Here is a 26773-nt window from a genome sequence, read left to right on the forward strand (position 1 = left end):
ATGTTGCCAGTATTCAGTAGCAGCCCTCACCTGCCCCGTTCAAAAGTGTCCTAACCGGTCTCTGTATTGTGGATGAGCTTCCCCTGTTTGTTTAAAGCAGTGTTTACAGATGGAATCTCCTGGAGCTCAACCCCCAGTCACGTCCCATTGATTTCAGTTTAACCCATGATTAACATTCAAAAACACAGTCCCCTTTCAACTTTATTCAAAAACACGGTCCCCTTTCAACCTTATCTGTCCTTCATCCCTTCATCTGCTCCACACATCAAGCAGAGTGACCTGTTGTCCTTATGGTTCAAAAAAACATGTTTGAGTGTCTTACCCTTTACCCCTGGGCCCACTGCCTTCATCCAGAATACTCTTTCTGCCCTCACAATACCTGTATCTACGGAACAAACACTCGCTGTTCCTCAGGACCCACTATGCTGTCAATTTCTTCCTGAAGCCTCTCTTAGTTACCCCACTATTATCCCTTTGCCTTTTCACAACATCTGTACCTCTTTTCTACAATTGCTCTATATTGCAGTTATTAGATCTTATTGTTCTACGTGACAGTTAATTACATAACTAATTGCATGATTCTCTTAACCCTGTTAAATCAGCCTCAGGGCCTGTCCAGTAACTTGGGCAGTAACCTACCTATGCATCATCAAAGGTCAGTGTGTGCTAAGTCACGTTTGTCGTATCCAACTCTTTGTGACCCTATGGACTGTAGCCCGCCAGGCTCCTCTGTCCATGGGATTCTCCAGGCAAGAATACTGGAGTGGGTTGCCATTTCCTTCTCCAGGGGATCTTCCCAACGCAGGGACTGAACCTGCATATGTCTCCTGCATCATCGGCAGGCCAGTTCTTTACCTCTAGTGCCATGCCACATGGGAAGCCCTCAAGGGTAAATAGATACTTGTTAAATTGATTTAATTCTGACGCAAATTCTGGGACTTAACACAGTGGTGTCATCAGAAGTGACTCAGAAGATTTTGAGGCTTTGAAAACTTTGAAAGGCTCCAGAAGAGAGCAAATGTATCTAGTACCCTGCCCCGCCTCCCCCGACCCACCCACCCAAGGAGTTTGTTTTCTCTATTTGGATCAAGGAAGTCAGTGGCCTTAAAGCATTCTTGAACTTGGGCGAAAGGAAAAAGTCATTCATGGAGATTTGTATCAGCAACTACAATGTCTACCTGCTTGCTTCCTTTCAGAAACACGTGCTTTAGTCTCCTTGCTGAGTTATGACTCACACTTGCATCTCAGTTTTATGTTTTCCTGCTCTTCATGTCTGCGCTGTATTCTCTTTCCCCTCCAGGCTTCTTTTTCCTCAGGGCCCCGTTTCTGCCCCCATGTGCTGCTGTGTGCAAGTGTCTTGGAAGTGTTGTGAGAGAACTAACTTCCTGGGTCCTCTGCCCCGGGGGGTGACCCACACATGTTGACTTACTCTCCCTGTGTCATTCTCACCTTGGCGCATGTCCAGGGTGAGATAACATGCATGACCTGATCTATTCCAAGGAGAGTGCTCTAAATCAAGAAACTGCATATTTAGTGAAGTTTGGTAGACCAAGCAAAACCCAAGAGTCATGAACTCTGAAATGTTTATCCCTGTGTGAATTCACATTTATTGAGGAATTTTTAGCAAATCAGTCAACCTCTCTGTGTCCTTGTGATCATCCTATAAAGTACTGTTACAGCTGTTTTATATTAATTTCCTCCTATAACATTTTCAAAATACAGTTATTTTATTGAAATTCATTTTCATTCAAGAGCCTTGATGCTAAGCAGTCTTATTACTTCTGATTTTTAATATAGATTTTTACTTTTACTGACTTAGACCTTTTAACATTAAATTTTAGATATGGTTACATTTCTTAAGGAGTGTTTCCATTCATTTGGAAATCCCACAGATTTAAATTTTGGAAGCCTTGTCTTCTCTTTTTTCACTAATAGTCTAAAACTGTAATGAAGCCATTGAATAAAGGATAGAAACATGTTAATGCTTTGACTCCATAGGAAAGAGCTTGGAAAATGCACTGTGCTAACTACTGATGAAATTGTAATCCTCATGTGGACTTCAGGCATCCTTTTTGAAAACTTTTCATTTACTTGTAATCTAAATTCTAATTCTGGCTTAAAGAAGTCATAAACTTATAAGTTACTAGTTGCCTTCAAAGAAAACTTTGCCTAAAACAGCAATAGTATTGAATACTAAACCAAGTTTTATTATGAAGGCCTACTGATCACCTTTCATATTTGTGCGGCCACTCTTCCCTTACCTGGATTCTCCCTTCCCTTGTCTGACCAGTGGTCCTTCGGCGTGCTCCTCTGGGAGCTGATGACAAGAGGAGCACCACCTTATCCTGACGTCAACACCTTTGACATAACAGTTTACTTGTTGCAAGGAAGAAGGCTCCTACAACCTGAATACTGCCCAGATCCCTTGTAAGTAAGAATTCCAGCAGCATCTTCTGTAGCTCTTATGTTCTTTACTTTTTCAGAAGTGCTTGCCTTCAGAGTCCTCACAGCATTGTATCCTTTTTAAAACAGGTATGAAGTGATGCTGAAATGCTGGCACCCTAAAGCTGAATTGCGCCCATCCTTTTCTGAACTGGTCTCCAGGATAGCCGCGATATTCTCCGCTTTCATTGGGGAGCACTATGTCCATGTGAATGCTACTTACGTGAACGTCAGATGTGTCGCCCCGTATCCTTCTCTGTTGTCATCACAAGAGAATGTCAGTGGCGAGGATGATGATGACACATGATGGATGGAGGCACCTGTGCCGCCGAGTCCCCTTCTGAGAAGCCTCACTGAACTGCCTGAACAACAGTCCACCCTTTTTCCAACGTTCTTTTCACTGCCTGGCCACTGAAAGGCCACCAGGTACTTTTTGCTTTTGCCAAGATTGCACTATTATAGGACCGTATATTGTTATTAAAATGACTGGATTCTACAGAATTTCTCATCTGACAAAGCATCAGAGCAAGCAGCTTGGTCTCGCAGGCCAGTAACCAACAGCAATCCTGCAGCTGTGATAATGCTTCTGTCACATTCAGGCCAAAACCCAAATGCTGGGTTGAAATTTTTTAAATCAAGATCCCACTTGATTTCATATGGGGAACTGAAGCAATGCATTTTGAAGACTTCTTAATGACAGAAAATTCAAAAGAAATGGTAATGTCCCAACAGAGCATGGCAGCCCTGGGACCAAACCACTCATTTAGAATTAAAATGTTTCAAAGAACTTATGTGTTGTATGAAAAACACATTTTTTTATTACCAATGTTGTCATTTGCCCATTAGGTAGACATTCCCTTTTAAATTTTTGTCTATACATTCCTTTTATTGGAGAACTATCCATAATCAATACAGTCAACATTTCAAAACAGCAGGACATGAAATATGTTTATAACTTTATAGGAATATTTACATATTGTACATAAACAACATTAAGGTTTTCATAAAATAGCTTAGTCACAATGAAATATTTGCCATTTAAAAATCAACTGTTTAAGAATGATACTTTGCTAATCTGGATGTGGACACTTAGAAGTTTTGTCTTTTTTTTAATGACAACTCTGAAAATAAAACAAGTAATTTGTGATGACGGTTGTTTTTAAAGGTAACTCAGCATGTTTTTAAAGCAGAATACCTCTGACTAAAAGCATTATTGGTTCCAATCATGGCTTATATGTAGAGCCTTGGAAAGAATCAATGGACTGGAAATATCAGCCTCTTTGTCGGGTGGCAGCTTTCCACCCCACAAACAATTGGAAACAACCAAATCAGGGGAATCCAGTTTTGTATTAGAACATTATGTGTTATTACGCAAAACATATTTTGGGGAAAAGAAATATGTTGATTGAAAGTTCTGACCATTTCGCCTGGATGAACAGTTACTCTGGTCAGGACTTTTGTGATGTTTTGTTCTGTGGGATTTTGTGCTTACTACTGTATAATGCATGTGGCACAGGATACTCAAACTGGTTTTGTTGATGTAAACATTTAAAGTATTATATTTTTATAAAAAGGTTTATTTTTAATGATGTGAGAAAACTTTTGTTAGGCCACAAAAATACTGCACTGTGAACATTTCAGAAAAGGTATGTCGAACTTGGATTAATAACAGCATGATTTTAAATGGCTGTGAATAAGTGATAAGGAAATGTACTGACTGCCAGAACTCCCCACCCTCATTACGTCACCAGGACTTGAAGCCAAGGGTTAACACAGCAAGCTATAAAGAGGGTGTGTTTATAGTAGAGTTGAGCTAAAACCCAATAGTAGAGTTAAGATCTTTTTGTGAGACAGTGATTACAACTGAAAGTTCTTTGACAGTGGTGGAACTTACCAGAAGACCCAAGGAATTGTACTGCAGAGATATTCCAATTCAAATATTATTATTTCGGAAGTGTATAGAGTGATACTAATTACAGAATATTGTAAATAATGGATGAAGAAGAAAAAAATCTGCTCTGCAGAAAAAATACCGTTTCTACTAATGTCAGGAGAATGAATACATCAAGAATAGAGCTTATGGAAACAACTCATCAACAAGACTGCACACCTGTATATATGCTTGAAAAAGCTACAATGTGAATTTCTTGTTTGCTATTTATAAACGTGTCCTTTGGTTAATATGTCTGGACAGACTGTGGGAGTTAAGTGATTCTTCTAAGAATTAGATACTTGTCACTGCCTATACCTGCAGTTGAGCTGAATGGTACTTTGTATGTTAATAGTTGTTGTTCGGATAAATCATACAATTAAAGTGATGTATCGTCTTGTATACTGAAAGTTGGTTATTGTTAGTCATGCTTGATTACCTGCCCATTTACATAAGGACAGGGGAAGCCTAAGATTGATTTCACCTGGCTACATCAAGTCGTCCATTAGAAGAGTGTTGTTAGTCAAGTTAATGCTGCTGCTGCTGCTGCTGCTGCTGCTAAGTCACTTCAGTTGTGTCCAACTCTGTGCGACCCCATAGACGGCAGCCCACCAGGCTCCCGTCCCTGGGATTCTCCAGGCAAGAACACTGGAGTGGGTTGCCATTTCCTTCTCCAACGCAGGAAAGTGAAGTCGCTCAGTCATGTCTGACTCTTAGCGACCCCATTGGACTGCAGCCCACCAGACTCCTCCGTCCATGGGATTTTCCAGGCAGGAGTGCTGGAGTGGATTGCCATTGCCTTCTCCACAAGTTAATGCATCCTTACCTAAAAGAATTTGCATCCCTAAGTTTCAGGAAGTCTCTGCCTTTCTTAACGGTGTTTCCCCTGACCTGCTGCATTTCCTAGCATTTCCCTAACAGTCTTTCAGCTGCCAGAGCACCTGGCCCCTCCTTCAGCTTGATGCTCTTCTCCAGCAAGGTGCATCCTTGTACCAGAAGATATGACAATGGAACTGCAACCTGCAGTTGGCACAGAGATACCCAGTTGGGTGTTGGAGGAGAGAAAACTTCTTAACCCTCTGTAAAACCTCACTTTTCATCGAGAGTTCCCACTCTTCAGGTGTCCCCAGGGACTAGCAAAACTATCTTCAGGTTTTATCTGTGAGTATTGTTGTAATGGTAAAGGAATTCAGAGGTGAAATTTCAGTCATCTAAGTCTTGGGGCAATCTGTTTGTTTTTTTTTTAAAAAGGTCCAGGTTTAAACCAATGCCCACAAAGTGTGGTGGGGGCTGATTCTTTAGTGAGAGAATTTAATGCCCGTACCCAGTCAGACTCCTTCTCTGCCAAGAGATGCATTTCCATAGGACGTTGTCAGACCACATAGCCCTGAAAGAGAACTTGTCATCCTTACATCCCAAGTATCTGGCACTTAGCAGATTTTCAAACAATTGCTCAACTGAAACAGGATTTTCTTGTCCTCAGTCAGTCACTTTAAGCCACCACAGATAACAAAGTTGCATATGCAAGTCCCATGATATTTGGTGAATCACCAAAAGGGGGTTGGAAGAGAACCTTTCTAGGGAGAGAGGGATAAAAAGATATCCCTTTGTAGAGTTTTGCTGGGTGCTCTGAATTTTTAATTGTCACAAGATTTTTTTATTCCACAGTGTAGGCATCAATTATGTTTTTGCTCTCTGACCTACACAAGAGATTGCCTCCTTAAAGAAATACGTTGAAGAGATAGAAAACCTGTACAAGCACATTAAATGTTTAATTGCTGGCATCTTGCTTTGTTAATTTACCCAGTTTAGTTAAGGAAAAAAAGTAACATGTAAAAGAAATTAATTTTTAATTCATTCAAATATTTCGTGCACATCTACATATGTCAGGCCAACTAGGTAATGGGAATACAAATAAACACTCTCCCACCCCAAGAAATTTAATTGAAGAGACAGTATTACACAGTGACTATTAGAATTGTGTTTTCTTAGATCTGTAAACCATCTTGAAGAGGCTTCATAGTCTATACTGGGAGTTTATAGCTTTTGACCCCTTGGCCTGTTTCTCTAACTGTCTTATCCCCTCTGGCTATCACCAATCTGTTTTCTGTATCTATGAGCATTTTTTGTGGGGTTATCTTGTGATTTGGTTTTGGGTGTTTTGACGGTTTGTTCCTTTTAGATTCCACATATAAGTGAGTCTGACTTATTTTACTTAGCACAGTGTCATCAAGGTCCATACAGGTTGTAGCAAATGGCGAGATTTCCTTCTTTTTATGGATAAATCTTATATGTCTGGTGACTCAAATGGTAAAGAATCTGCCTGCAATGCAGGAGACCCAGGTTCAATCCCTGGGTCTCGAAGATTCCCTGGAGAAGGAAATGGCAACCCACTCCAGCATTCTTGCCTAGAGAATTCCATGGACAGAGGAGCCTGGCAAGCTACAGTTCATAAGTCACAAAGCATCAAACACGACTGAGTGACTAACATGTAACACTGTATATATATATATATGTAATTCTCTTTGTCCGTTCATCCCACCAATAGATATTTCGATTGTTTCCATGCCTTGGCTATTATAAATAATGCTGCAGTGAACATGAGAGTGCATATGTCTTTTTTGAGTTAGAATTTTCATTTTCTTCAGATAAATGTCCAAAAGTGGAGTTGTTGGATTGTATGCAAGTTTTATCTTTTTAATTTTTTTTAGGAACTCCCATACTATTCTCTGTAATGGCTACATTAATTTACATTCCCAGTAGGGCACAAGGGTTCCTTGTTCTCAACATCCTCATCAGCATTTGTTTTCTCTTGCCTTTTCCCCCTCTTGTCTTTTTGATAAATAGCCATCCTAACAGGTGTGAGCTGACATGTCATTGGGGTTTTGATTTGCATGACCCTAATGATTGGTGATGTTGAGCATATTTTCAAGTACATGTTAACCATCTATATATCATCTTTGGAAAAATGTCTATTCAGATATTCTGCCTAATTTTTAATTGGATTATTATTTTGCTGCGAGTTCCTTATATATTTTGGATCTGTGGACATTTTCCCCCATTCAGTAGTTTGACTTTTCCTTTTGTTGATGGTGTCCTTAGCTGTGCAGAAACTTTTAAATTTTATATAGTCCCACTTGCTTATTTTTGCTTTTGTTGCCTTCACTTTTGGTGTCAGACTCAAACAGTTATTGCCAAGATTTACATCAAGGGGCTTACTACCTATGTTTTCTTCTAGGAGTTTTATGTTTTCAGGTCTTACATTCAAGTCTTTAATCCATTTTGAGTTGATTTTTGTGAATGGTATAACATAGTGGTCCAGTTTCATTTTTTTGTGTAGGTCTGTCCAATTTTCCCAACACCATTTTTTGAGAAGATTGTCCCTTCTCCATGAATATTCTGGTGCCTTTGTTGAAAATTGACCAACCACGTATGTGTGGGTTTGTTTCTGGGATTTCTTGTTCAGTTCCATTGATCTATGTGTCTAGTTTTAATGCCAATACCATATTGCTTTGATTACTATAGCTTTGTGAAACAGTTTGAAATCAGGGAGGGCATCACAGACTAAACATACCAAGTGAAGCTTGTTCATAAAGCAGAAAGATCAAAGCTCTGACTTATTCTGAGGAAATCCTGAACCTCTGTCAATCTAAGCTTCTTCGTCTGTCACACAGGTTAATCCTATGTACTGTGCAAGTTGTATAGAGACTAAAGATAGTGTGTAAAGTTCACCTAGACACCATAGTTGCTCAATAATCGTGATAGTATTACTATCATCTTCAATAAAAGCCCATGTAAATGTAGCTTTTATTGAAATGTGGTTGATGAAAGGGAAATTAAGCCTGAAAGAACCTTGCTGCTGCTAAGTCGCTTCAGTCGTGTCCGACTCTGTGCGACCCCATAGACGGCAGCCCACCAGGCTCCCGTCCCTGGGATTCTCCAGGCAAGAACACTGGAATGGGTTGCCATTTCCTTCTCCAATGCATGAAAGTGAAAAGTGAAAGTGAAGTCGCTCAGTTGTGTCCGACTCTTCGCGACCCCATGGACTGCAGCCTGCCAGGCTCCTCCGCCCATGGGATTTTCCAGGCAAGAGTACTGGAGTGGGGTGCCATTGCCTTCTCTGGAAGAACCTTACAGATGCTTAAATACAAATTCTTACCCCATCCATCACCTCGTACCAGTTTTATATAGTAGAATTAAAGCTGTGGTTCTGTCTCGTCCTTGAGTATTGATCCTGCAATACAGGTGGGGGTTGAGAAGCAGGACAAAACAGTGACAAGATGGTGGCTTCTTTCCTCTTAGTACGGTTCACCCAAAGACTACCTCTGTTCCTTCTTGTTTCTCCAGACTCTCTACTATTTCTTTAATTACTTCTTCAATGACTAGTTTCCTTTTTTCTTGTTTAGCCTTCAGACCTACAATTAACAACAGACATGGAAAAAAAACAACCTGTCTAAATTACAGGAAGGTTGCAGGAAGGCACAAATTGCAGGAATCCCAATTCTCAGTATTCATGTCTAGAGAGTATGACTGTTCCTTACTTTGCTCAAGTGGATGGTTAATGATTATTCAGACTCAGGAAAAGTAGACTACGTGCAGTATTGTTATATGGTGTTTTATGTTATGTGGGGTGTGTTTGGAAGATAAGGAATACTTCATTAATATTCTAATCCATCTGGATGACTAGACATACATGGCTGACTACACAGACCCAGTAGGATGCACTCCTGTGGTGCTTTAGACAGTTTCAGGAGATAGGTATGCAGACACTATGCCCCAAAGGAAGAAATGCTTATTGCTTTTAATTCCACAAAGTGTTTTTCCATTTCATACTTGACATTTTTCTTCAAGACTATCTCAATTCCCTATCTATCAAAAATTGGAAATAACTTCAGTCATAAACCAGTGAAATATTTCAGTTGGTGAATTGAAGGTAATAAAACAGAGGCTTGCCCAAACTGTCCTTTGTTGTAAATTACACCAGAGGTCTAGATTACGTCAGCCAAAGGTATTGATCACAATGCTGAGAGGTTTATAACTACTATTGACTTACCATATGACCCTGGAGCAGAAATCTAGGAAAATTGCAAAAGCATATCTATGATAATGAAAAGTCCATCATTAATAGAACTTACTATCCTGTCATCCAACTAGTACTGTGTTGGCTTCAAGGCAAATATTTAACTAATGCTAAAAACAGAATACTCTTGTGTTCACACTTATTTCCATTGCTTGCTTCTGAGCTATTCTGATAAACATGTTTTCCTTCTTATCAATGAAATTATAGATTTATTTTAAAACATAAAAAAAACTTATATGAATTAGTTTGTTCATTAGTTCCATATAAAATTAGCATCAGATATCCAAATAGATTCTAATCCTTTTTTATTTTTTTTTTTAAATGAAGAGCTAGTTCCCCACATAGATCAATTTAGAATAGGGCTCAAGTCCCACTCTTCTGGGTAGTTAAACCCTACCTGGTTAAGCATTCTGAAAGCTAGTTAGCATTTTTAAAAATCAACTGAAATGAAAATGGCCATATTTAGGATATATAAATGGAAAATTTTAAGTATTAATTTAACATTATTTTGAAGCACTGGTCCCAGATTACAGTGATAATTAATTTTTTACCCTTTTCTTGAAAAGAAGCCTTTGTCTTTATGTATTCACCCTTTCACTGTCACGTGCATACGTTCTTTTCACCACATGAGTTCCAGGCTGGCAGAAACGTCCACTAATCCTTAGACCTCTGGACTGGAACGACAAAAATGCATAAAACCTTACCAGGCCAAAAGAGATCAACTTTAAAAATCTTTGGCATCCAAACATGTCAGAACTGTTTTTCACTGACTCCCCAAACCATTTTGTGTTCCCTACTATGGTCCATGGCGTCTAATGTCTGTTTCTACTTTTATTGGGCAGCCTAGAATTTTTAAACACTCTATTTCATCTCATTTTCCTTAACCTTTCTTGGTTGTTTATACTTTCCCCAGTTGTTTTATGAGTTGTCTTTCTGTCCTGATTCTGGAAGTGTTGGAAAGTGGTAACGGACAGACTACTGTCTGCCAGCCCAAGCGGTCACTTTGACGTTTGCTACCGTGTTCCGGTGCATCTGCTCTTTCCATTACGGTCAAGCTAGGCCTCCCCCTCCATGGAACTGTGGCTCAATAACCACTGTATGCATCAGTGGCAACAATTCTTGTGAACAAGAAATTCAAATTCAGAACCCTTGTGAAATCTTGCTTTGCACTTCTAATGTCAGGCACATGATCACCTTTAGAGATTCTTTCAGAAATACCAATAAAGAAAAATTGCAGAGGAACCAAAATATCTTGTTGTTGGGATACTTTTGAAAAGCTGTTTCTGATTTTTTGTTAGACTATGAGAATTAAACATAAGATTTTTGAACTAGCTTCAGTGGTAGCCAAAAGATCTATGGAAATACATGGGTAAAGCAAAAAATGACTATCAAAAAGATACTGTAAAAACATGTTTCAGCATATACATAATGGAATATTACTCAGCTATTAAAAAGAATGCATTTGAATCAGTTCTAATGAGGTGGATGAAACTGGAGCCTATTGTACAGAGTGAAGTAAGTCAGAAAGAAAAACACCAATACAGTATACTAATGCATATATATGGAATTTAGAAAGATGGTAACAATGACCCTATATGCAAGACAGCAAAAGAGACACAAATATAAAGAACAGACTTTTGGATTCTGTGGGAGAAGGCGAGGGTGGGATGGTTTGAGAGAATAGCTTTGAAACATTCATATTACCACATGTGAAACAGCTCGCCAGTCCAGGTTCAATGCATGAGACAGGGTGGTCAGGGTGGGTGCACGAGGATGACCCTGAGGGATGGGATGGGGAGGGAGGTAAGAGGGAGGTTCAGGATCTGGAACACATGTACACCCATGGCTGATTCATGTCAATGTATGGCGAAAACCACTACAATATTGTAAAGTAATTAGCCTCCAATATTCATTTTAAAAAATAAAATATTAAAAAAAACATGTTTCAGAAGGAAAATACCCACTGTTAAAACTACATAGATACTTTTTACTGCAAATTAACTTAATTGATAAAAACAATAATGATAATAATAATGATCTCATCCCAAGACATGTCAGAGGAATTAATGACTGTCTGGAAGCTAATGGGCTAAGGTAATGCTCTCAGGAATTAGTCTTGCTTAATGAAATGCTGTTAGTTTAGTAAACGGATGCTTATAATGACAGAAAGTAAAAAACCAGAGCTGCCACCATCGAGCCTGCCTGATACACAGGGGGAAAAAAGTTAATGTGTCATGTGCTGCTCTTATTCGTTTTTCCTATTCATTTGTAATATATCCTTTGTTTTTTTTTCTTTCATACATCTATCTCCTACTTTTACTCTGAGGATATGTTTACTTAAGGATTGTTATACTGACAGAGATTTAAGCTGTTAATAAAAATGTAACTCCCTCTAGTGCAGACGTATCAAACTTTAAATTATGATTACTTTGAACCATTTTATGTATTCTGATGTGAAGAAAATGGATGCTCCATGTGGGCTTTAGAATATTGCTTCCAAAGTATAGTTGGCTTAGAAGTTATTACTGAACATCTGATTCCAAGATTATTCTAACAACTGCCCTCCTGATTCTGCTCTCTCTGTATTGACTCGTATGAAAGTGAAAGAAAGTGAAGTCACTCAGTCGTGTCTGACTCTTTGTGACCCTATGGACTGTAGCCTACCAGGCTCCTCCATCCATGGGATTTTCCAAGCAAGAGTACTGGAGTGGATTGCCATTTCCTTCTCCAGGGGATCTTCCCAACCCAGGGATCAAACCCAGGTCTCCCACATTGTAGGCAGATGCTTTACTGTCTGAGCCACTAAAACCATCTGCCAAAATTATATATCTGACTGTCATCTTCCTGCTTGAAAACCTGTGCCCATTCCTAGACAGTCTCTGCATCAATTCTTTTTGTTGTTATGTTTTGTTTTTAATTACAAAATTTATTCTCGTGGAAAAAAATTTTACTTAGACTAAAAAACACACAGTGGACAGGAAATATCCTCTGACCACCTTCCTAATTCTCCATTCTCACTCCCTAAGTGTAATCAATAATAACACTTTCTTGTATATTCTTCCAGAAATTTCCACCCTGCATTAGTTCTCAACTAAGCCAAACACTTCAGAACATCCTTCAAAAGTCTCCATTTTATTGGGGCTTGCCTGCTGGCTCAGATGGTGAAGAATCTGCCTGCAGTGTAGGAGACCTGGGTTCAATCTTGGGTCAGGAAGATCCCCTGAAGGAGGACACAACAACCCACTCCATTTTTCTTGCCTGGAGAATCCCCATGGACAGAGGAGCCTGGTGGGCTACAGCCTATGGGGTCGCAAAGAGTCAGACACGACTGATGACTGAGCGACTAACACTTACTGACCAAACTACTACTCAGCATAATCTCAGTCAAGGAGGCTGTCTCTCAACCTCTGTGACTGAAATTCTACTAAATGTATCCTCTTTCTGATGTAAAGAGGGCCTGCACTGTACTCTTGGGGACACCCTCCCCTTACTCTGGCTGGCTTCTAATTTGGTGTCCCTTCAAACTGATACTCTTTAAATGTTTTCTCAATTTTTATTTAAATAGAGAAGAGATTTAAATGATTTTCTCATAATAAAAAAAATCAAAGAACAAATTTACTTATTTCCATTTGACAAAAGATCAACAAAATACTGTATTTTTCTAAAATTCTAGTTCTTTCAGTATTCCAAAATAGATTGCTTGGAAATTGTAAGAGTTTTAAACTTAGGTAATAAAAACAAACATCCCCCAAAACTTCAAAAAAAAAAAAAAACACCCATTCCTGATAAGCATTCTGTGAGGGATTATTTCAGAATTTCAGGGCACAACTTTTAACTGACTGGAACTCTTTTACATGTGGTAAACATACACCACAGAGATGGGTTGTTTACCGTAGAAAGTTACTTTACTTCACTGCAACTGTCCTTTTGGCATAAGCTTACCCAACCTAATTTTGTCCATTACATAAGGAGCCACATGTGGAAACCTGAATCAGCTGACATCATATTACTGACTTAATCCAGTCATAATTCAGGGTCCAGTGACCTGGCAGGCACAGCTTCCCCCGTCTTATTCTACATAGAAGTACTATGGTATAAACCTTGGATGGACACACTTTGGAATTAGATACTTCAGGTTTTAATAATTTCTACCACTTACCAGTGGTGAGATTTTGGACTAGTTGTTTAACTCTCCTAAGCTTCATTTTACACATTTGTAAAATGAAAATACAAATAGTGGCTCCCTTATAAGACTGTGTGAGGATTAAATGAAATGATGCATGTAAAACTCTCAATAAGTGGCAGTAATATTTCTGGGGACCTTGATTTCCACTATAATTAACTGATAATTACCTACCTTGTCCCACAAAAACATTCTATGTGGAAAATGCTAGGATAAATTACTACCAAACAGGTCAAAAGTTTGGCACAATCTAGAAATATGTGAAGGAGAAATTCATGAAAACTGACGCTGGTTTTCTTCATCTTGTTAGTAATACCAGAACAGGGTCCTAGCCTAGTCCTGGCTGACTTTACTACCTGTGTGGCTCTCAATGTCACTTAATTTTTCAAGTTGTACTTTTCCTGTCTAGAAAGAATGAGAATAATTATACCTCACAATGCTGGTTGTAAATATTATATAATATGTTTTTATGTAAATATTAAATGATATAGTATGTCTTATAAGATATTATTATGGTTGTTACATACATCAAAATATATTTTTTATTACAAAATATATTTTTCATTTTAAATATATCTTGGAATTCATCTGATTCATAAAATTCCCTCTAACCCACTCTAGTTCTTCATTTGCTCCAACGGAATGTCTGGGGTTGTTTGCAGACATCTGTACTTAGAATCAAAGTGCTCAGGACTGGAAAAGTCTGCAAATCTGGCCCCAGCCTCCAGACAGAAGTTCTGGGTGCTAATTGCTTGCTGACCCTTAAACAACTCCAAGTCCTATTCAGAGTTTAAAGTTTGGGGGTTAAATCACTGCCCCTTCTCAAAGATAATACAAATGATCTCACCACTTTAGATCTCTAAAGTGGTGTCCTGAGCTAACATGAGACACAGTGAGTTTGAATCTCATCACAGCAGTATTTTTCCAACATAATAAATTACTCTTTGTTCAAGTCAGAAACTGAATTCACTTTATTTTCCAAAATCGGCTCTGCCAGGTTTCCTTGATTTAATTGTATCTTTTTTGTCTGCTGACAATGGAAAGCAGAAGAAAATAGTCTTGCTAAGGAAATGAAATATGACCAAGAAAAACAGGCATTCTCACACTATATGAGGTAGATTTTTTTTTTCACATTCAATTTTTTATAAGAAAAAAGTCTTTACCCTTTGAAACAACAGCATTATTGTGGTGACTGTTGGGTCATATCTACAGAGCCCAAAAGAAAATGTTGGAAAGAAAATTAACCAGTTCACAAGGGTATGGACAACATTATTTTTAAAAGGAAATGGTTCTTCATACATAGAAAGAATAATAAATGATAGCCAAAAAAAGTGAGAGTTGAGGCAATTATTTAAATAATTCAAATAAAATATGTGTGATTAACTAAAGCACCAGTGGAATTTAGGTAAAATCACTTAGAGGGAACACAAGTTAACCAAATTATTACTGCATTTCTTCAGTATATTTAGCTAAAATAGTCCTTGCTTTAATAAAATTGTCTTGCTCAGAGAAGAACTCTTCAAGTCCTACTTGACTGATAGAGAGATCTTATAATGAATGAATAAGTGTTTAAAGCAAGAAATGGTCAGGTTTTCATCCCATCTCTGCCATCTACTCACTATTTGCCCATAAACAAATATGGTTGTCCATTTATTCCATGTTAAAATGTTACTAAGAGCCTTCTACATAACACACACTGTTATAAGAAGGGAAAATACAGCAACAAATATACTCGACAGGACTGTTTTCCCCACAGGGCATTAATCCCAAAGTAGAGAGAAAGATGATCAGTTCAGTTCAGTCGCTCAGTCATGTTTGTCTCTGCGACCCCATGAATCTCAGCACGCCAGGCCTCCCTGTCCATCACGAACTCCCGAAGTTTCACTCAAACTCATGTCCATCGAGTCAGTGATGCCATCCAGCCATCTCATCCTCTGTCGTCCCCTTCTCCGGCCCCCAATCCCTCCCAGCATCAGAGTCTTTTCCAGTGAGTCAGCTCTTCACATCAAGTGGCCAAAGAATGGGAGTTTCAGTTTCAGCATCATTCCTTCCAATGAACACCCAGGACTGATCTCCTTCAGAATGGACTGGTTGGATCTCCTTGCAGTCCAAGGGACTCTCAAGAGTCTTCTCCAACACCACAGTTCAAAAACATCAATTCTTCGGTGCTCAGCTTTCTTCACAGTCCAACAATTCTCACATCCATACATGACCACTGGAAAAACCATAGCCTTGACTAGATGGACGTTTGTTGACAAAGTGTTGTCTCTGCTTTTTAATATGCTATCTAGGTTGGTCATAACTTTCCTTCCAAGGAGTAAGCATCATTGAATGTCATGGCTGCAATCACCATCTGCAGTGATTTTGGAGCCCAAAAAAATAAAGTCTGACACTGCTTCCACTGTTTCCCCATCTACTTCCCATGAAGTGATGGGACCAGATGCCATGATCTTAGTTTTCTGAATGTTGAGCTTTAAACCAACTTTTCACTTTCAACTCTCAACTTTTCACTCTCCTCTTTCACTTAAAGGAGAAGCAAGGTGTGAGGCAGCTAGAAATGAAAGCAAGAGCCAGTTAGACTTCTATTCTGACAGCAGTGGGAAGTTACTGAAGGGTGTTAAGTAAGAGAGGACATGATTTATTTTTAATAGTTTAGTCTGGCTGCAGAGTGAAAATATATTATAGCAATGCAAGAGAAGAAGCAGGGAGGCTATTGAATAACTCCAGGCATGAAATCAAGGCAGGCTTGAAGTTGCATAGAGGGACTGGAAGCAGAGCTAAGTGGATAGATTTGAGATGAGTTTTAAGGAAAAATTAATGCACCGTGGTCCTGAGTTGTATGTGGGTAAGGAGGGGAAGGGAAGTATCAAAAAATGATTCCTGGGTTTTTGGCTTAGACAACTAGATGGATAGTGTCCCTGCTTACTAAGAAAGAAAGCTGGGAAAGTCACAGGTCAGATCAGGAGTCCCACTTTGGACATGTCAATTTTAGGTGAGTTTTAGACAAAAAAAGTGGAAATGCCAAGTAGACATTTGAATATGTAAGTCTAAATCATGGAGAGGCAAAAACATCAATCTTTGGTGGTATAAAGCTATGGAACCAGATGAGATCATCTAGGCATGGAAGCTAGAGAGGGCCAAGGTTGGAACCCTGGGGGACCACAGTGTTGAAAGGTGAGGAAGCTGAGATTGAGAAAGAGTTACTCACCTCATTGTAAAATGCAGAGTTATCATCTAGAAAGATAAAGTAAAAATATGTATGTTTTGTTACTACCTGATAAAGACACTCAGTAGTTGTAATTTCTCCCATTTTTTTAATCCTCTCCCCATTCAATGACTCCCACCATCCAGATATAATTAACAAATTATATCCAAGCTTCTCTTCTTTCATTTTGAAATGGGAAATTGTGCATCCTGTACCTACCTATTCATCTTGAGTACCTCAACTCCTGCTCTTCCTTAGATGACAAGTTTATACGACCATTATCATACTTAGAGAAAATCCCCAGAAACAAAAAGGAAAAAAAAGTAATGGTCCACAATTAATCTAGATTCTGTGCATCAGGATTAGGTTCAGAAAACCACAAAACAATGTGGCTTAAATGAGAAAAGAATTTCCTTTTACACAAAACAGGTTGGGAGACAGGTAGTGTGGGGCCTGGGATGGAGGCTGCAAGATGTTGTCAGGGACCCAGACTCCCATCTTTCTGTTCTGCTATCCCAATGCACAGCTTCTCTCCTCAAGGTCACCTTTGTGGTTCCGATGGCTTCCTGAGTTTCAGGAAGAAGGAGGAAACGCTGAGTCAGCATTTTTAAAATTGCCGTACAGTATTGTGTTAATATTGCTATACAGCAAAGTGATTCAGTTATACATATATCTAACTCTTTTTTTATATTCTTTTTCATTATGGTTTAGCATAGGATACTGAATATACTTCTCTGTCCTATGTAGTAGGACCTTGTTGCTTTCCCATTCTATATATAAAAGCTTACCTCTGCTAACCCCAACCTCCCATTCCCCCTTGGCAACTACCAGTCTGCTCTCTATGTCCCTGTGAATCAACATTCTTTAAGAACCTTCCTTAAAGGCCTGCAAACCTTTAAATTCCATTAAATTAAGTCATCCTGCTGAATTAAAATCCTGCTAAATTCAGTCGTTATGTAGTCTGAGTCAAAGCTAGATGCAAGGAGTGACTGGGAAATGTAGTCTTTAATTTTTTGCCCCCAGTATACCCAGCTAAAAACCAGGGTTCTGTTAAGGAATAAGGAGAGAATGGATGTTGATAGGCCACTAATAGTCTCTACACAATGTGTTTATAAGACCAGTATCAACTAGTGTTTTTTATGGAATAAACCATTTCATCTTTCTCTTTTAATGATTAATTCAATAAAAAGATCTATCCCTGACACAGCCGTCCACTCTGGGTCCTTTGTTCAAGTTTTATTCTACCAGTTTCAGTAAATTCAACATTTAGTGGACCATCAGTGTTGTATGAGGCATTTGCTTAAGGAAAGTAAGAGATGGAAAGATTTACAAATCCTCAATTGTAAATCCTAATTTACAATTTTATTAGAAAAGAAAAATAAGGACAGAAATCCTAACTGCAATAGGTTACTATAATAGGCATATAAATTAAGAAATCTGGGCGTTCAGCACATAATGAGATTCATTATTCTAGAAGGCTTTAAAGATTTAGTAAAAGAAGATACATATGAATTGGGGCCAGGTGGATGGACAAGAAAAGGATATTTCAAATGGAGACAGTCATGTCAGTAAAGTATAAGAATGGTTAAGGAACAAGAGAGATTAATTTGAACATAATAGTATTTGTAAAAGACATAGTACTATGTCCATTAATAATAAGCCTTGATGTGTGATCTACTGTGAGCCTCCCTGCCTTCAACATAATGAGCTTTCTTATTCTCTCATGATTCTGGGAAGTGTTTGGAAATTGCAAGATGGGGTTGGGTGATGGGAGGATACAAGCAGGATAAAAGAGGAGGGGGGCATCCTTTGTCCTTTTTGGCTTCCAGCCCCTCGCCTCTGGCCATGCCGCCTCCCCCAATTCGTGTCCTGGGAATGAGCCCATCCAGAACCCTCCATGCCCATAGATATGATGCAATATAGAAGCTGCAGATGCTGCACTCGGTGGTTCTCTCTCTTGTAAGAACACGGTACACAGTCAGGCACATCGGATTGCAAACATGTTGTGAATGAAGACTCACGTGACTCTCATGAAGCTAAGGTGCCTCCTCCAGAGAGGACTCAAATCATCAAAGGCCTTTAATGTCACCTTAAGATGTTAAGAAATGGGAAGTGACAAAAGGCTTTCAAAACAGAGGGGCAACAAAATCAGGACTGTTACTTGGAATAATAATTCCAACACCGTTGACTCGAAAAGGAAATGTTTCAAACACTCCGTTAAGAGACTCCATTTTGTCTAGTTAACTAACGCAGAAGCTACAGCTGTACTGAAGGAGAGTGACAACAGGTCAGCAGCCCATGATCACATTGCACTGTTGCTTTATGATGGTGTTTGATGGCACAATTGTTTACAACCCTCTGCTTTCTTCCCTGCCTTATCATTAGTGTTACTTTAGAATAATGAAGCCTGTTCAATCCATTAACTCCACTAACATTTGATCTCCCCATGGACTGAGGTTAAAAATTAATTACTCTTCCAACATATTGATTACATGACTATAAATATAAAAACAGAACTACAGAGCAACTAGAGGGACCTTTGTTTAAACAGCATGTTTGCTCTATTTAAAGGCAAGAATTAATGTTGAAGCACCTTTCTGTTAGTGGAAGATGAAAAGCGACCCTAGAGTGCCATCTAGTGTTCACAATATATTTAAATACAGTGAATCAAAGAAAGGTCTGGTTTCAGATACTGTGTGCAGCTTCTTCCTGTTAGAAGCTAGGCAACATCTGACTTTTTTTAAATTGAAGGATAATTGCTTTACAATATTGTGTTGGTTTCTGCCAAACATCAACAAATGTCTGACTATTAAAAGAGCAAATTCTTCCACTGCCTTTACTGCTTGTCGTCTGAATATAGTTCTTAATTTTAAACAAATACTCATTTTGGAATTTCATCGTGACAAAGGCCTCAGTTCAGCTTCCAGGGAGTAGTGTGTTAATAGAACTGGAGGGCACTGTTTGCAGCTTTGTATCATCCCTCATACAATGCTCTTGTTTTATCTTTCTAGGAAAAAGTTTGCCCTAAGATAGAGCTAGATTTTCACTCTATCTCTTTAACCAGTTTCAGACTAGTTTAAGACCATTTATCTTTAACTAGTTTCAGACTATTTCACCTAATTAAAAGTGAACTCATAATATTTCATGAATTAGAGGATGAATAGTATGGAGGAGGTTAAGAACTGGTGGTAAAATCTCCTGCCGTGGAAATTCATTGTTACTGAGGTGGCTCATATATCAGAGCACTGCCTTTTGCAGACATTAAAATTCACTTTGTTTCGTGTCCCTAATACTGCCCAGCCCTTGGGAAGCACGAATCTGACATTATATTAGGCAATTCACACTGACCTAGTAACTCAAAGCAATCATCACTGGAAACTTTAAGTGACTACACTCCAAGTGAAATAGAGCCCAAGGTCACAGTTGTAAATCTTGCCACAGAAAGGCCAAAGATTATAATCTTTATGCCAAGTGCTGCAGATTCCTTTCTGCTGAGCAGAGTCATATTTCAAAGCCTTTACTAATTTGAAACCTATAGGCGGTTGTGACAATAGCAGATATGGCTTAGATGACATCAAACACAAATTTTAAAGAATACCGGTAAATCAGTGGAAAAAGGGCAATTACATTTATTATAGCTGAGGTTGAGATTTTACAGTGCTAGCTTCACTTTATAGTGAAATTTGATTATCATAACATTTATGAAGTGAGAGACTAACAAATAATTGAATCATGCTTAATTAAGAAGGTATGTGATCCTGTTTCAGTGTATATTTATAAAATTTGCAAGCAGACTCTGAGTTTGCTATGATTATTTGTAGACTGGGAGTTTTAATTCATTTGGAGCTTTTTGCTCTTGCAACCTAAGTCAGAAGTTTGATTTCTAAACAAAATAGACAGCTTCAATGATGGGTCCCTCCAGGCATCTTATCAATGTTTCCTCAGTGGGCTTTGGGACAGTGAATGTGTAAGTTGGCCACTGCTAAAGAAAAACATTTGTTTTAATTTGTTGTTATTCAACATTTATTACATAAGTAATATATACTTTCTGTGTGTAAAATAATCTCAAGATGTAATTTTTTAAAAGGTAGCATTTTTGCAGATTCTAGCAATCCTCTCCAGTGCTACCCTGTTCCAATAGATGCTCTCACTTCCATATTTTCATGCCTTTCATAGAAATATAAACATATATGTTGATTTTAGAGCTTTTAAACAAAAATAGGATTATGCTATGTACATAATCTACAGCATGATTTTTTTTTCACTTAGCAGTATAACACAGGTATTCTTCTGGCATATAGCTCAGTCTTTTTCATTGCCTGATATTTTTTAGAATGGGTGTTTCCAAATTCACTTAATCAAACGCTTCTTCCTAAGCATTCAGGTTGTTTCCAAGTTTTTTGTTTTGTTTTATTTAGTATTACAAACTAATGCAAAAAAAAAATTCTCACACATAATCTAATATACCAGCCTTTTTATCCTTCTAGGATACAGCCCTAAAGATACAAAAAAAGTAATAAATAGTTTGGGCAGCCTTTAATATCATGTAAAATATTTGCAGCTGAAAGAGAAGTTTTCTCTTTTGACACACACTAAATCTGTGCATGTTTCATAACAAAAAGACATGACACATTTGCTCTAGATCTGAAGTTCTGGAGAAAACATTTAAAATGGAAAAGAACAACTCTTTATTGTTGATATTAGGATCCTCAATGTACTCTCTCCCAAAATTACATTCTATGAAGTGATTTCATAAGATGTAACAACATTAAGTTCTTATTACTGCTCTGTAATCCCGTTATGAGTTAAGTAAAAATCTAAACAAAATGTCCTTGGCTCAGCTACTCCTGAAAAGAGCATTTCAAAAAAAAGTTATTTCAACTTGTTTTTCTAAGAAGAGGACTAACTTGAATGATAGGAAGACCGCTAGACTTGGAGTCAGAGAATTAGGTCAAAGTCCTGGCTGGGTCACTTTTTAATAGCCAGTGTTTATTGAGAACTTACTATGTGCCAGACATAACACATAATGCTTTACATGGGTTAACAGATGCACTCTTCACAGTAACTTGATGAGGTACATACTATCGTTATCCTCGCTTTATAGATGAGGAAACTGGAGCGCAGAGAGTTAAAGAACCTGCCCAGGATTGCATAGCTAATAAATAGTTAAACTAGGAATCAAACACAGGCAGTGTTACTCCAAGAATCCATGCTTTTAATCATGTTCTATAAGTGGGTAACCTTCAGCCCTTTCCTTCCTAAGACTTAGATAACTTATCTGGAACATGAAGATAATAAACCTATTCTACCTATTTCCCTAGGTCATTTTGAGGAGTGAGATCATTATATGTAAAAGTCTCAGTAAGTTATAAATCATTCAGTTCAGTTAGTCAGTCAGTTCAGTCACTCAGTCGTGTCCGACTCTTTGCGACCCCATGAACCGCAGCACGCCAGGCCTCTCTGTCCATCACCATCTCCCGGAGTTCACTCAGACTCACATCCATCGAATCAGTGATGCCATCCAGCCATCTCATCCTCTGTCGTCCCCTTCTCCTCCTGCCCCCAATCCCTCCCAGCATCAAAGTCTTTTCCAACGAGTCAACTCTTCGCAGGAGGTGGCCAAAGTACTGGAGTTTCAGCTTCAGCATCATTCCCTCCAAAGAAATCCCAGAGTTGATCTCCTTCAGAATGGACTGGTTGGATCTCCTTGCAGTCCAAGGGACTCTCAAGAGTCTTCTCCAACACCACAGTTCAAAAGCATCAATTCTTCGGCACTCAGCCTTCTTCACAGTCCAACTCTCACATCCATACATGACCACAGGAAAAACCATAGCCTTGACTAGATGGACCTTAGTCGTTAGTTTTCAATTTCTTTTCTGGTTTTCAGAAATGAGAAAGATGCTGCTGCTGCTGCTGCTTAGCAATGTCCACCTCTTTTGCAACCCCATGGACCGTAGCTCACCAGACTCCTCTATCCATGGAATTCTCCAGGCAAGAATACTGCAGTGGGTTAACATTTCCCTCTCCAGGGGATCTTCCCAACCTGTGCATCAAACCCGTGTCTCATGCATTGACAGCTGGGTTCTTTACCACTGAGCCACCAGGGAAGCCCGAGTAAGATGCATCCTAGGTTAAATTCCCAAGTAGATGTATCTTTTCAACAGAAGTGTTTATAGTTAGATAAAATCACCTGGCATTGACCTTATAAGACAACTGTACTTTAAAAGTGGGGATGATGACCTTTAGATACAGAATATAAGTATAGCATGTGGAATGCATAGGAGATCTAGAATCAGAGATTCAGACCCAACACTGGTTTCACCTCTTACCAACTTTGTGACATACTCTCTTATTCTTCAAACTTCCCATCTGTAAAAATAGTTCCTTTCTCACAGGGAATGAAAGTAGCATACCTGCACGTGCTTTGTAAAAGTGAAAGTGAAGTCGCTCAGTCGTGTCCGACTCTTTGTGACCCCCGTGGACTGTAGCCTACCAGGCTCCTCCGTCCATGGGATTCTCCAGGCAATAATACTGAAGTGGGTTGCCATTTCCTTCTCCAGGGGATCTTCCCAACTCAGGGATCAAACCGGGTCTCCCACATTGGAGGCAGATGCTTTAACCTCTGAGCCACCAGGGAAGCCTACCAAACAACAAGCTGTTGTTTGTATTACTGCCATGTCAGGGAAGAGTAATATACATGTAGCTCACTCAGGAGAAGAAGGAAAGGGTGCCACTAGCAGGGAGTCAACCCCAATTGCCTCAGTGGGTCAAAAACACTGGAGACACAGTGAGGGAAGGGGAGGGTGGGGCGAATGGGGAGAATAGCGTGGAAACATGTACCTTACCATATGTGAAATAGGCAGCCAGTGAGAAATTGCTGTGTGACGCAGGGAGAGCCTGAGTTTGATGGCTGTGGCTTTTGTCATATTTTATTTTGCCAACCACAGTTGGCTGAGGCTATTGCCTTGATTCTCTGCCAATCACATGGAAACTATTTTTTCATTCCTTTTTTTCATTCAAGTACCAATATATTTGTTGAGCATCTGCCATATGCCCAGCATTGTGGCATTCGTAATAAACAGTGGGAATACAATGTAATCGAAATAAAGTCCCTGTCCTTATGGAATTTACATTCTAGTTGTTTAGTCACTTAGTTGTATGCAACTCTTTGCAATGCCATGGACTGCAGCCCGCCAGGCTCCTCTGTCCATGGGATTTCCCAGGCAAGAAGACTGGAGTGGGTCGCCATTTGGTCCTCCAGGGTTCTTCCCAACCCAGGTATTGATCTGCGTCTCCTGCAAGTCTCCTGCATTGCAGGTGGAGTCTTTACTGCTGAGCCACTGGGAAGCCCTTACAATCTAGAGGAGAGACATGAGCAAAAGATAAACAAATACACAAAAAATTAAACCAAGTGATAAGAGCATGGCCTACGTGCTAGAAGGAAATTAACACCATAGGTAAGAAGATGGATTGGGAGAGACCCACTTTGGATGGGGTAGTAGAAGTAAAGATGGCATCATGAAGATGGACTAGGGAAGACAGATTTAAGTTCTAAAGGAACCACCTGCAATTCAAGAGACCCAAGTTTGATTCCTGGGTTGGGAAGATCCCCTGGAGAAGAGAATGTCAACCCACTCGAATATTCTTGCCTGGAGAATTCCATGGAAGAGGAGCCTGGCAGGCTACAGTCGATGGGATTGCAGACTCGGACATGACTGAGCGACTAACACTTTAAAGGCAGAACTGGTGTAACTTGATGGATCTGTTGACAGATATAAGGAAAGAGAATTAGAAGATGACTATGAGGCTTCTGCAATAGACAATTGAAAGAACTGTGTCACTATTTACTTGTTCATACGTGAGATGTTGGAAGAGTGGTTTTGGAAATCAGGAGTACCATTTAGGATATGGTGATTTTTAAAAGTCTTTAAGCCAATCAAAAACTGTGAAAGTGTGAACCCAGACCACAAAGCCAAGTTCTAGACTGAAGGGGAAAAATTTGGATGTCTTTTTTTGGGGGGAGGGATGTCTTGACAGTACTGAAAACCATAGGGATCTATATTAAGCTGTTGAATATTACTTTTGCCTTGGTTATTGATGTATTAATCAATAATAGAAGTCTGGAAACTATCAAGAATGGAGTTTTTAAATCCCTATTAATGAAATTTCAAGAACACTATAATCCTCAGGAAAAATATTTTGGGCCAGAAATTGAAACGCATTTCTTAGACTCTGGAAAATTATGCCTATGGTGTGATCTGCCATTCTGGTTGGGACATGATGAACTGGAATGAGATCGAACTTGGACCAAGACGGACCTGGGTTTGAATTCCAGTTCTCTCATCGTGAAGTTATGTGGCTTTAAGGAAGTTTCTTGTCCTTTTCATCTTCTGTTTAATTACCTAAAGAACAAAAATTAAAATGCCTACCTTGTAGTTCAGTTCAGTCACTCAGTCGTGTCCAACTCTTTGCAACCCCATGAACTGCAGCACGCCAGGCCTCCCTGACCATCACCAACTCCCAGAGTTCACCCAAACTCATGTCCATCGAGCTGGTGATGCCATCCAGCCATCTCATCCTCTGTTGTCCCCTTCTCCTCCTGCCCCCAGTCCCTCCCAGCATCAGGGACTTTCCCAATGAATCAACTCTTCGCATCAGGTGGCCAAAGAATTGGAGTTTCAGCTTTAGCATCATTCCTTCCAATGAGCACCCAGGACTGATCTCCTTTAGAATGGACTGGTTGGATCTCCTTGCAGTCCAAGGGACTCTCAAGAGTCTCCTCCAACATCACACTTCAAAAGCATCAATTCTTCAGCACTCAGCTTTCTTCACAGTCCAACTTTCACATCGATACATGACCACAGGAAAAACCATAGCCTTGACTAGATGGACCTTTGTTGACAAAGTAATGTCTCTGCTTTTGAATATGCTATCTAGGTTGGTCATAACTTTCCTTCCAAGAAGTAAGCGTCTTAATTTCATGGCTGCAATCACCATCTGCAGTGATTTTGGAGCCCAAAAAATAAAGCCTGGAAATTACAAATAATATATGTAAAAAATGCCTAGCACAGGTTGGTGTTCAGCAAATAGTGAAGTGAAGTGAAGTCGCTCAGTCATGCCCAACTCTTTGTGACCCCGTGGACTGTAGCCTACCCGGCTCCTCCATCCATGGGATTTCCCAGGCAAGAATACTGAAGTGGGTTGCCATTTCCTTTTCCAGGGGATCTTCCCGACCCAGGGATCAAACCTGGGTCTCAAACATTGCAGGCAGACACTTTAACCTCTGAGCCACCAAATAGTAGCAACATTAAACTCCATTTCTTCCCTACATCATAAGATGTCTTGAAAGACACCACCTCTAATTTCATACCTCATTCTCCCCTTCAGTCCAATCAAGTTTCCCATCCCTCCAATTCCACAGGATCTCCTCTGGTCAGACACCAGTGGTGTTAAATTTGTCCTCGGTTTTGCACCCCTTCTCCACAGCATTTTGACCCAGGTGATCACTTCTCCCTTGCTGATTACCTTTCTTTTCTTGGCTTCAATGACACCATACCATTCTGGTTTCCTGCCTGTATCAGAGAAAACTCCTTCTCAGTCTCCTTTGCTGGATCATTTCCCAACTCAGACTCAGTGTCTCAGGTTCAGTGCTAGAGACCCTTTTCTTTTGTGGCCTCACTCTCTCCAAAGTAATGTTTTCCAGTCCTGTCATTTTTAAATACTTCTATACACTCCCAAATTTCCTTCTTCCCCTGAACTCCAAATTCATACATTCAGCACCTCCTTGGCATCTTTGTGTAATAAGCCCATCAAGTTTAACAGATAAAAAAAGAGAATTCTTGACCTACTCCACTCAAATCTTCTGCCATCTTAATAAGATGGTGTCATAACCCACCTAGTGATACTCTACCAAAATCCTACCCGTCAGCACAC

General features: G+C 39.4%; 1 protein-coding gene across 4 annotated transcripts in view; it reads left to right on the forward strand.

Moving 5' to 3' along the window:
- The window catches only part of MET (MET proto-oncogene, receptor tyrosine kinase), a 114497-nt gene extending 109720 nt beyond the window's left edge, over positions 1-4777 (forward strand). For all 4 annotated transcript variants that reach the window (XM_013963310.2, XM_018047186.1, XM_005679158.3 and 1 more), the window contains 2 exons: positions 2291-2427; positions 2533-4777. In XM_013963310.2, coding sequence (XP_013818764.1) covers positions 2291-2427; positions 2533-2749 — 354 coding nt within the window. In that variant the 3' untranslated portion in view covers positions 2750-4777. The remainder of the gene's footprint in view (positions 1-2290; positions 2428-2532) is intronic.

This window comes from Capra hircus, chromosome 4, assembly GCF_001704415.2.
Source record: "Capra hircus breed San Clemente chromosome 4, ASM170441v1, whole genome shotgun sequence".
NCBI classification, from domain to species: Eukaryota; Metazoa; Chordata; class Mammalia; order Artiodactyla; family Bovidae; genus Capra; species Capra hircus.